Genomic DNA, 12,500 nt, shown 5'->3' with positions numbered 1-12,500 from the left:
TGACTGTCTGCAGCAACATCACCGACTAGCAATTTTTATTGTAATGCCCCCTTCCTTTCCCAGCATTGCATTTAAAGCAAGTACAACAAAAACCCTAGTAACTATCATGGTTATAAAGTGTTCTTATTATTGCTTATCATAGTCTGAATATCCCCCCCCCTCCCGAAAAACAACAACAAAAGCAACACCTTTCCATTCTTCTTCTGCTGTAGTGTACTCTTCCTCATTGTTTCATTTGGAAGAAACTAGAAGAACCGTTTGCACGTAAAAACTTATTTCGAGTTTCACGTACCGGTACATGTCTTCTTCTGCTTCTTCTTCGCATTATCCGAGTTTCTAAACAGATAGTCGCTTATGATACTCAACTCTGTTTCAGTTTCACATCATGGTGTTTGAGGAATTAAAACTTTCCAAGCGTCAACATGTCGTTTCAACTGAGAGCATTCATCATACGGCCCGTTTGTCAGACGTGGCGCACGGCCCATACATTCCCTTTCTCTTTTTGTGGCAGACACGTGACAGGCTGTTAATCCCCACGTCAGTTAGCTCAGGGGTGAAATTGCCGAGCCTCTGATTGCATCATCATACCCACAAAAATGATGGCATCAAAGGAAATCAGCCATATATCAAGCTCACACATGTTTTTAAGAATCTAATGACAAGGCAGAAACAATAATTATTTTGAAAATCTGAAGGTTCAAATCTTTGCATATATATACATACACAAGAAAACAATACTATTTCAACATGGCATTTTTACAGACAATATTCATGAGCACAGCGTACACAAGTTCGCATTTAGCTCAATATTTACCATTCCTATGATAAAACGTTGAAGACAAAATGTTTGAAAAAGTAGGTTCAAGCTGAACAAAAACTTAATCTATACTAAAGAAGTCCAATGTCACTACATGTTCATTTTCACACTGACTTTCACACATACATGTTATGTATTTTATTTCAAACATCCAGGAAGACATTTTGAATAAATTACTTGTGGAACTTAAAAAACAGTAACCCTGTCAACTGAAACAAACCCCCAAAAGGAAGGCCATGGCATAATACATCAGTATATACACGTATTGTTTGGGTCAGTTGGCTCCATGTGTTCTCTGGCATCATACAGAGAAGGCGCGTAGAGGAAAATACTGAGGGTTCCGCAGAAACACGCTGTGGTGAAGATGTACAGGAAGAAGCGATCCATTACCATGGCAATGTATTTCCAGTCACGCTCTTCCTGTAAACAAAGGGGAACAAATTAATAGGTAAACAAAGGGGAAACAAATTGATAAATAAAATTAATTAATATTATTGAACGACTAATGGCATGAACATATTTTGTAAGAACCAGAAAGTTTTATTGAGGATATAATACATGGATGGAACAGTGAATTGACACAACGATACCACCACCACCACCACCACCACCATCATCATCATCATCATCATCATCATCATCATCATCATCATCATCATCAACAACAACAACAACAACAACAACAACAACAACAACAAAAACAACAACAACGACAACATCATCATCAACAACAACAACAACAACAACAACAACAACAACAACAACAACAACAACAACAACAACAACAACAACAACAACAAATTATTCAATTCAAGACTTTAAACCTTACTATCAGAAACGGACAGTGAACCAACAGTTAAAAGGAATGCGTGTTTTTTAGAATCATCCAATAACATTCCTCCTTCTCCTTCGTCTCCGTTTTCTTCTGTTGCTGCTACTACCGTTGCTTCATCATCACCATCATTTTCATTTTCATCTTCCTTTACCACCATTACAAGTCCTTTCATGAAGCACTGCTTTTCTGTCATATCTTTCTGGAGAGGTAAGTTCTGGAAATATGTCTCCAAGGCCGAGCGAAATCAAGCCCTATTTAAAGGTTTAAACCCGATGGTAAAGATCTAGTTTTGGTCACACAAAATACAGAAATACCGAGCATCAATTTATTTATTTTTTCTTTCACAGAGCATGAAAGCTAAGATATAAATTGCAAAAAAAAAGGTCAAAATTTCGACGAAACTATTTAACACGACAAAAGTGAAGGCCGTACGCGTTGTTACAAGATGCATCATCTCTTTTCTGCCCAATATTCTCTCCATTAAGGTTACCACCCAACAAACCAAAAACATATCAGGAAGAAGAGACAGAGGGCCCTGCGACATTGATCCTGAATATATTTACAAAGAAGACAAAAAATATGAAAAGATAAGAGAAGAGGAAGTCAAATAAAGGGCGCAGTGTTGTAAATAGAAGACAAACACAGTTTGTGAAGATTAGAAATCGTGCAAAGATATCAAAGAGAAGAGAGAATAGGAGGCTGTCAATAGGAACAGACAATGATACGCCGAAGGCTACAACGGCACATGAACTGCAAGAAGTAGAAGAAAGATGGTGTGTTGAGATCAAAGACAAAAAAGGCGATAGAGATAACAGAGGCCATCTATGTGAAAACAGAGAAATGAATAAATGGGGGGAGGTCACAAAAATATTTTTTTGTATAGCTGTAGCAAGAGTTTTCCGGCACTTGCAACACGATACAGTCATGTAATTAAGAGCCGAAGATCAGAGGTCTTACAACAGAATAAGAGACATAAAAAAGAGAGGAGATTCAGACAAAATCGTCTGAATTAAAGGATTTCAAGGAAATCTTGAAATAGAAGTACCCACCGCAATATCCTCGTCTCCTTTCCTCAAATGGTTCGCGATGAAGGTGACGCCTTGAATGGCTTCCATGACTTCCGGTGGGTAGTACGGGCTGGAGAACTCGCTCTCTGCTGACTCGTTCCTCGTCCGGACATTTTCGTAAGTATGAAGAGGCTCGTGAGCCGGGCTCGGGGACTCCCTCTGCTCTATTCCGTTCACAGTCCGCACGGACACTTTGTTTTTGTCTTGAAGCTCTGGCCTCTTCATGAATAAAACCCTGGGTAATATCTCCGTGAATATTCTTTTTACCCAAGGCGACATTTTGTGCGTTGTTGGCGATTTGAAATTAATGTGTAACGTATATACCGTCAACGTAATGGACATAGTCACCACTATCATGATAAACAAGAGATACTTCCCGATGAGCGGTATCGTGAGGGACGTTGGAGGGTTCATGTCGGATAACAAGAGGAAAAACACAGTGAGGGCGAGCAGGATGGAAATGGAGAGAGTGATTTTCTCACCGGAATCTGACGGCAAGTAGAATACGAGAACCGTGAGACACGAAATGGACACACACGGCATGATAAGGTTGAGCGTGTAGAACAGTGTGCGTCGTCGCAACGTTATATTGAACGTGATATCCGGGTAGGGCTCTGGGCAGCACGGGTAGAACTTGACCCGTTTCATGGCCGTCACGTTGAGTACGTCCCACTCGACGTTGTAGTAGTAGTCCGTGAGGTCGATACCCCGCGGGATAATGATCTCCTCCTTGGCAGGGTCGTCGTGTCGGCTGATGATGCTCCCGTTACACAGGTGTTGCAGATCCAGCTCGTCTCCGTGGTATGTCCAGGAGCTGATCTTGAGGAAGCATTCTTGGATGTCGAAGGGGAAGTATTCGACGTCGATAGGGCAGTAGCTCTTGTAGATGGCTGGTGGTTCCCACACGATCTTCCCGGTGTTGTACACGATCGCTTTGGTTTTCAGCGTGATCTGAAAGTCTCCGTCGGCGCTGAAGGAGGAAACAAAACAAACGTTTGTCATGTCGGTCAGAAAAGGTGTTGAAATATTTGAACCGACTTTTGTTGTCATGCCATGTACTGTGCAGTGATAAGTTGTCCCACGAATGTATGTACGCACCATTTAAAATGATTCCATAAACACGAAGGTAGTTTTCAGCATTGTTCTATCTTACTATTCAATCTGATCTTTAAATGGGAATACAACACATCTATGAAACAGAAGTAGACATTCTGAACTTCTCAGTATCTTCTACATTTTCTGAAAATATTCAATTACCTTAATGCATGTTTTGGACAAATTTTAGCACTGTGCATGCAGATAATATTTCTGATTTTTAAAAAAATTGCCTGCACGAAGTAGGATGAGACAAAGGACAAAGAGCTTAGTCAACCAATAACTCTTTTATCCTGTCATTCCCACTGTACAGCAAAATGAAAACTCCAGAAAGATAAATCTATCCCATAAATGATGAACTGCATCAACTGCATCAGAACGTGAGCAGACACAACACAATATAACGTTTACTGCAAACGCTACTTAAATACTAGTATAAATGAAACATGTCAACCTTACATTGGTTATTGCCCCCCTCACCCACCCCCTCCACAACAACAACCCCCCAAAAAAACCCAACAACAACACCAAACTCCCCCCCAACAACAACAAAAAACAACAAACAACAACAAACAAACCCAAACAAAACAAAACAGCTCCCTATCCCCAAAAAACCCAAAAGGAAAAACCCAAACCAAAACAACAACAGAACAATTGTGAAAAAATGTGATGCGAACTCACTTGTTATACAAGACCAGGTCTGGCTTCCAGAGTTCCTCAGAAGGGATATTAAGTACTTTGACCCCACCATAGTCTGATGGATCCCACTTGAGGCGAAGATCGTACCATTCCTGAAGATAGATTATTTTTTTAGAGTTATTTGTGTTGGTGTTTCCCACTCATCTTCCAAACGATACAAACATTGTCAAGCAACAACAGAACAAATTTCTTCCGTGATCCAAGTGAGTCTCTCTAAACAAGTTGAAAAAGAATATATGGGCCTATTAGCTTAAAGCTTAGGGTCATTTTAAAAAAAGAAGACGTTGCCATCCACTTGATATAATAGAAGCCAAAGCTTCAGCTTCAGGTTGTACCAGTCCCGCTGAAAATTTAGGAACAGATACTACACTTTGATCTCAGCCAAAAAGCCGAGAAGCTTTTGGGGCCAGTAAGCTTGAACTGCTGGTTTGGACGACATTTTGGGTTTATGTATTGTTGTGGAGGTTTTCCTCGACGAGAAGCCTTGTACAAAAGAGTTTCCATGTGACTTAATCTAGCGGCGATAGCTGTATGGGGCATGTTTCCATGTTGTATCAATTTGAAACTCAATGATCCTTGGACCGCTCCTGTCCCCAACCCCCATCTCCACATTTCCAGTGAAAATTTATTTTGTTGGTGAGGCAGATACTGTGTTCACATCCCTGAAGAGGGTTCTGTTTGGTAAATGTTATAGTAGCGGCACAGTAAAAATTGTAGTAGACACCCCCCCCCCTCCCACACACATCTGAAAACACAGAATTGCGTGGTGTAACTTTGAAGCTTTGAAGGGGAAATCATGCAGAGGCACTGTGTTTGGTCATTGTACAGGTTTAACGCCTCTTTCAACTCTATAAGATTACAGAGGTGGGACCTCCGAATCCAACGTACATTTTCGAAAGAAACAATCCCAATAGAGGGAGAGTCTTAAAACCCTGTAAAGCAAATAAGTTAAGAACGCTGCTTTGGGGATTCGACCAAGTGCCATCCGTTTTGTAGTCCAGCATTACAACAACTGAGGTAATTTTTGCACGGAGACTCCCTGTAAACCCCAACTCAAATCAATATTTCTCCTAGTTAACGCCCTCTTCCGATGTGGCCAAGAAGAGAGTATTGAAACTTTGAACATGGGGCGCCAATATTCTAGACCAAAGTATGTGCCATCAGCTCAGCATAGAAGACATTACAGAGAGTTTTGAAATCTTGAAGACGAAAGTTGAATCGACAGCTGAGGGCGTTCATTCCTCAATAGTTTATTTAGTTTGCTTAACTACTTAAAAAAACCCATTTTTGTACTATTTTCAAAGGTCTGGTTTGACTGCTTTATTAATAGGTTTCGTGCGTTCAAATGATAATGCAACTTTTTACCATCTGTCTGTCTGTCCATTTCTCTCTCTATCTCTCTCTCTCTCTTTCTCTCTCTCTCTCTCTCTCTCTCTCTCTCTCTCTCTCTCTCTCTCTCTCTCCCTCTCTCTCTTTTTCCCTCTCTTACGCTCTCTGTTTCTCCACTCAATAATCAAATCAAACCCTGCAATAGCAGATAGTTCGATTTTAAACTAGATGTCTTTCCTCTGGTCTGCTTGGTTGTCCCCCTACAGACATCAGCTTCCTGGCTAGGTCGGCGTTGGGTTTCGCCTGTAGCAGGACATGGAGTCCAGAGTTTATTATCACGCCTTTCCCCTCCCCATTCACGCCCCCCCCCCCCCCGTTGATGCTGCCGTTTGAACATTTGAAACATATGGATAGATGTCTAGAATGTTGACTCACAACAATGAGAAGATTTTCTTGTGGTCGGGGTCAGAAAATTGTTTAAAATTAACGAAACACTAGATCTATCCCAGATTTCTATAGCTGGAATCACACAGGACTAAATAAATAAATATAAAAAAAACCGAAAGAAAAAAACGAACAAAAACAAGCTAAGAAAAGCTTTCAGGGTTGCCAGCTTGTTCAACAACTTAAGTGACCTGAATTGTTACGCAGAAAAGCTAGAACTGTTGGTTGGAGCCAGTTTTATTGATGGTTTATGGAGTTTACAGAACTTGAATACATTTGTAAAGTCTGTTTTGTAGATCTTTTCAAATGTTAGTAGGACGGGAGATTTTACTACCAGCTTTTCACGAAGCATCTACAATTTTGGAGTTAATGCACTGTTGGTTATAACCTCGCTGAAATGGTTTGCAGAATTGTTTGCGGTACATTTTGATTTTCTACGGGGAAAAAAGGGATGTTATTGCCACAGACAACAAATACGATAAAAAGAAACATACATTGTTTAACGAATAGTTACACAGAATATAGGGAAACCCCTAGGACGTTCGCCAGAAATGTGATTTAGAAAGAAACGACGACGAAGATGGATCCGATAAAGCAAAACAACAGTCTGAAATATTATGTAAATTATGTAAGGTTATTCGAAGCACACTTTCTGAGGGAACACTCTAGCAATTACTTTTTCCCCCCTTAGTTAAAAAAGAACAGAAAAAACAACCTCTCTACAAACAGGAAAAAAACCCCGCGTCACTACATTGTATAAACAAAGAAATGGAAGCCAAGTGTGTGCTAAACTTGAACTTTACAGGGACGCAAAAAGAACACAATTTAAAGGCCGCTCAGATCTGAAACAATATGACTAGATTAAAAAATTAGTTTCCCCGTCGAGACTTTGAAACAGAACGATAATACATACTAAGTATAATTTTAATACCCAGTGGTAACTAGTAAACCATCATGTATAGGAATGGGGACGATGTGAAAAAAATCTATACCGGTATACTTAAATTTCTTCCAAGTACAGAAGGGTGAATCCTTGGTAAAAGTTTAAATCCTCCATTCAGAATTTACTTGACCTACCACATGGTCCTCACATTCACGATTTCCACTTTGTGTGTTGGGGGGGGGGGGGGGGGGCTTATGTGGATTGTCGTGGCATCATTCGAGAAAGGGGCTTTTGACTTATTTTATTTTAGAATAGATGGGCTCAAGAAGACTTTTCCCAAAATTTGAATATAATCTTGTTAGTCTCTCCTGCACCATTCAGTTATATAAATGAAAAGAAAATGAGGACAGACTTTGTACCCAGGTACAAAAGCTAAAGGAAATATCCGATCATGTCTGAACATGCGCCTTATTTGGAAGGGGAACTGACCAGGAGATCAGCTGCAGAATTTGGCTGCCGTTATGTGCAGAAAAAGGATCTAGAATATTCTTTTGTAAGGACTTAAATGTCGCTCCTTGAACTCACAGAATGGAGGAAGAGACCCCAGAAGAGGAATAAGTTCTGAGACAATCCAAGAACTCGGTTCAGCCCCCAGCGGAAAGACCAGCGGGCTTCAATAAAACTGAGCGATTTAGCACCATCGATGTCTCCCACATTTCCTGCTTGTCGGAGGAGCAAAAAGGGACAATGAGGAAGAAAAATGCCAAATCTAAACACGCAATCGGGTCGTTGGGCTGAAGTCATGTGCTCATTGAAGAAGAATGGCTCACAGGATGGAGAGAAAGGAGATAACAAGAAATGGATTGAGCATCCAGGCGGGAGGGTGAGAAGGAGGGGAGGGGGGAAGGGGGGATGTGGGAGTGAAACAGAGGCCAAGTCAAACAAAAAGGCGAATCGAGAAACGGAAACGGAATATTCCCGCTGTTCGGGTCGATACTGGGCTGGACCGCCACAACGAGGAAGAATATTCGATACTATAGCATCCTTCAGGTTTTGTTTTTATGACATGTTTCCGGGGATATTCATGTATAATATGGAAACAATTATACCTCAAATTACGACAATATTGTATCGCTGCCAACTGCTGCAAAGATTGGTATTGTGGAGAGGAGGAGGGGGGGGGGGAGTTCATATTGAAAGACGAGAAGCAGCTCATCAAGGTCTCTGACAATATTTGAGCTTACGATTCAACCTCCAAATTAGAGCTAATGTACCATAGTTCCTTTGTTCATGGTTTACTTTCGCCGTGCACACTTCACTAAACTTAAACATAACGACACGTTTAACTTTTGCTGGGGATGCTTATCCGTTCTATAGATTAACCCTATAATGCAAATTTAACTTTTTTTGGTATTGATTTTATTTCTGTCTGCCTGTATATAGACGTCACTTTCTTCGTTATATCTTAACCGTAAAGAATAAAACAATAACAACAACAATACTACCGGCGATGAGAATAAGGATAAAAATAGGCCCTATGGTAATGATGATGTCATCATCATCATCATCATCTTAAAAAAACAAACATGATCATGATTATCGTCATCATCATCAACAACAAAAATAATAGCTAAAACAACAACACCAACATCAAAAACAGCAACCGCAACAACAACAACATCAACAACAGCAAAGTGACTATATCAAGTCTATCAGAACAACAGCAGCAACAACTTTAAAGGCAACCGGACAGCTTCGGCTTTCGTCAGCTGTTACCAGCAATGGATAAGTGATTATTAGTTTTATTTAAGGAGTAAAAAGGAAGACTAAAACGGCTAGCTGTCATAAAAGACTGTGTTATTTACTCTTCTGATTCATAAATTTCATTTCGTCACCCCCTCCTCACCCCTTACGCCCCCCCCTCCCCACAAAAACAAACAACACCAAATACACCCCAAAACAAACAAAAACCCAAACCCCAAAACTGACATTGATTTCTCATGTCACCGCCATAGTTGTCCCTCTTTTCAGCACGGTGTATGCTGAACATGATTATTCCGGTTCAACTTGTCGAATCGAACTGGAAATCGGGCTTTCGACTGCTGTCTTGTGAAATGAATTTCGTCTTTAACAAAAAACTTAGACCCCTTTGCGATAATATCATCCAGTTAACTGTTCCACAATAATTTAGTGCAAACTTAAAGCAGGCTTTGACAAAGTGCACGTCGATCGTTTCAATTACTTATTTGGTAAAAGGACAAACAGTGTAAGAATAAGATGAATCCCAATAATATTGCTATCACTATTAACAAAGCGGTCGAAAAAAAAATCTTTCCATAAAAATATCTTCGGGGTAATTTTCCCCTTGACTCTGATTCTTTGTAGCAGAATGCAACAAGAATACATTTAATTTAGCGAGATTTAGTTGCATTGCACTAAACGGACCCTAGCCCTGGCGAATCTGACCAGTTGTTTCACTGCTACTTTGAAAAACGCATTATTTAGTCTGCATCCCACTTTTTCCAAAACATAACGTTCGCAAATCAGCCCTCACCACTTAAAAAAAAAAAATGGCAGTCGGCAGTCCGTAAATAGACGTTTTGTGTTTCATCGGGTTTTTTTTCTTTCTAATTAAAAAAAGGTTTTGATTGCTAGAGCCACTCCGCTGCCCTAATTATGGGTCTCGACCATAGAGATCGTCATGTACAACGAGAACGATTTCCGGAAGTCTAATCATCTTTAAAGAAAAGAAGCCTCTGTTTAGCGAAGCCAGAAGAAAGCGGTTCAATTAAAAAAGTCAAGACTATTTATAACCAACAGTTATATCTGGACTTGTAGAGGACAAGAAAAAGCCGCACCTTGAAGGTTTACCCCCCCCCTCCCAAAAAAAAAGAAAGAAAACAGGTCCGATGTGCACTGATTTTCCAAATTCAGTAATTTATCGGGAATCATGTTGGCAAGCTCTATGTAGGTTGAGAACATGAAATTGTTGTTGGATGCAGAGACCACAGCTGAGCCATGTGTTCATTAAAACAACTTGGCTTGTTAAGAATAGACGTCAGTTCGTAAAAAACCCCCAGCCTTTTCATTGAAATCAAGAACATTTCTGGACAGGTATGTGCACACTCTAGGCCGTAAAAACCCCACTCTTAAATGTATACTCAGGTACATAAACAAAACTAGAACAAATACAGACAAGCACACACATATTCACACACACACACACACACACACACACACACACACACACACACACACACACACACACACGCGTGCGCGCGCGCACACACCCAGACACTTTCTCACACACAAATCATTCATTTGCATGTGCAACTTGCACAGTCACCTCGGTTTAAACAACTTATGACCTGTACAACTTCTGTAAACACATGTTAGCGGCAGCAATTACATTTCTATTACTGTGACGTGTGATATTCTTTCGGTCTTTAACACGTAAACAAAACATATAAAAACATTCAGGGTAGAATAAGAACAACCAGGACTCCCTTGGGATTTGAACTGCGAACCCTGGTGTGCAGATCAAGTTCGTTAGCTAAACATTCTGAACTGAATACTGAAACCGCTAACCCCCCCCCCCCCAAAGTACGTTGCACTATCATTTTCGTATTTATTCGTGAACGGTAACAACAATTGTATTAAAGCAGTTGCAGCCAAGATGATTAAGAAACTGCAATTGTTGACTGAAGCTACAATACCATTCAACATCGATTACGAAGACACAAACAAGACATTTTAATGATGAACACAATTTTAAAACGAAAAATAAAATGAAAATCATGAAAATCTGTAAATAAGAAATACAAAAGGAGGTCACTGTGCAAAGGAATAATTCATACCTTACTTAAAGTAAAAACAATGCTTCAAGGAATGAGAAAATGTACATTGGCAACAGCGATATGTTAAAACAACAACAACAACAAAATCAATACCGATGTTCATAGTTCCTCTAACGAATATACCCCCTTCCCACACCTCCCACTATTAATAAGAAATTAATAAATCTCGCTTACACAACCTTTACTCCCAACCCAATCATCTCCTTCTCGGAAACCACCACCCTTCGAACCCCCCCCCCCTCTGAAGTCAAACAAGCAAAATAAAATGACCCTCTCCCCACCATCCCCAGAACTGCCAACCCCCACCACACTACAACTCAATAATAGTGACGGATTAGGTTTTAATACGAAGGCTTCTGCAAGAAGACAGGTCCCTGCACCCAAAAGCAATTAAAAACGTTCCGTGGTCCACCGGCAAGCCACGATGTCTGAACAAGTATTGCAATATTGACAAATTTTCGTCAGTTGCAATGAATTCTGGCGTCATCAGTTTGTGGGCTCTCGGCTGCCCATTCTCCCATCCGCGGGCCTCTCATCTCACACGAAAATCAACACAGACACTCGCATCGACCAGGGAAAAATCTGTAATATTACTGTATAAAACAGCCATAGCTCCGGAGGCCCATCTTCAATTGACCCCTAGGAGAAAACGGCACCCGCCTGACATATTGTCAATGGCAATAACGCTGTCTCTTTTCATACCGCAGGCACATTGGGCTTGTCCACAGCCCGTCGACTGAATGCATTAATGTTTCAGAAAGGCAAAGTATGGATGGAAAGTGTTTAAAAGGTTATAGCTGCTTGATTAGCCAGAGACCATTCATAAATCTGTTGAAGAGAGGCAAAGAAAATATTTTCCACAGACCTCTGGACCCAGTTGCGAGATGAGAACTTGCCTGCTTGTCTAGCCCTGATCGGGAGTCTCGCCAGATGAATCACACACAGTGGAATCAATGGCTCCTCACCACAGCGTCTCACTCCAGTATACCTCCACAAATTGACAAGTATGGCCAAAAGAACATGCTCTCGACAGTATTGGCCACACACTGTGACACAAGTTGAGGGAAATCAACAATAAAATAGCCAACAAAAACAGGAAAAAAGCATAACGAATTCCCCTCAATCTCCATATTCCCACAATTCTTCATTAAAATATGCAAAGCATCAGCCGCCGTTTTGCATATTTTTGTGTTTCCAGGCGTACCAAATCCCACAGGTTTTGAAAGAAGCTATTTCTCAGAGACTGATATGATGCATTGAGAGCCACTGACAAAAAAGAAGCCCGACCTTGATAGAGCAGATCAGACGGCTACACTCTACACTATAAGACAGTTGGCAGACATATATGGTCTCATCAAATCGTAAAATAAAAATAAATAGAATGCGACATGAGAATACAACCGATGAAAAAGTTTTCCCCATATCTGATTTGTTTCCAAAGCGCTACGAGTCTTATTGTAAAAACAACAACCCC

At 40.5% G+C, this 12,500-nt stretch overlaps 1 protein-coding gene and 1 pseudogene across 2 annotated transcripts in view; both read right to left on the bottom strand.

Annotated features, from left to right (window-relative positions):
* Window positions 1–60: 60 nt before the first annotated feature.
* The window catches only part of LOC101846927 (acetylcholine receptor subunit alpha-like 2-like), an 86,077-nt gene continuing 73,637 nt past the window's right edge, over window positions 61–12,500 (bottom strand). The window contains exons 4-6 of one of the 2 annotated variants that reach the window (XM_013080948.2): window positions 4,496–4,605; window positions 2,702–3,689; window positions 61–1,237 (exon numbers count right to left, since the gene is read on the bottom strand). In XM_013080948.2, coding sequence (XP_012936402.1) covers window positions 1,067–1,237; window positions 2,702–3,689; window positions 4,496–4,605 — 1,269 coding nt within the window. In that variant the 3' untranslated portion in view covers window positions 61–1,066. The remainder of the gene's footprint in view (window positions 1,238–2,701; window positions 3,690–4,495; window positions 4,606–12,500) is intronic. The other variant, NM_001280828.1, reaches the window with a different exon arrangement.
* On the bottom strand, window positions 4,792–4,914 carry LOC118478296 (annotated as a pseudogene).

This window comes from Aplysia californica, unplaced genomic scaffold (genome assembly GCF_000002075.1).
Source record: "Aplysia californica isolate F4 #8 unplaced genomic scaffold, AplCal3.0 scaffold00001, whole genome shotgun sequence".
In the NCBI taxonomy this organism is placed as follows: Eukaryota; Metazoa; Mollusca; class Gastropoda; order Aplysiida; family Aplysiidae; genus Aplysia; species Aplysia californica.
The sequence above is the reverse complement of the archived record's forward strand: the minus strand, read 5'-3'. Positions and strand labels throughout refer to the sequence as shown.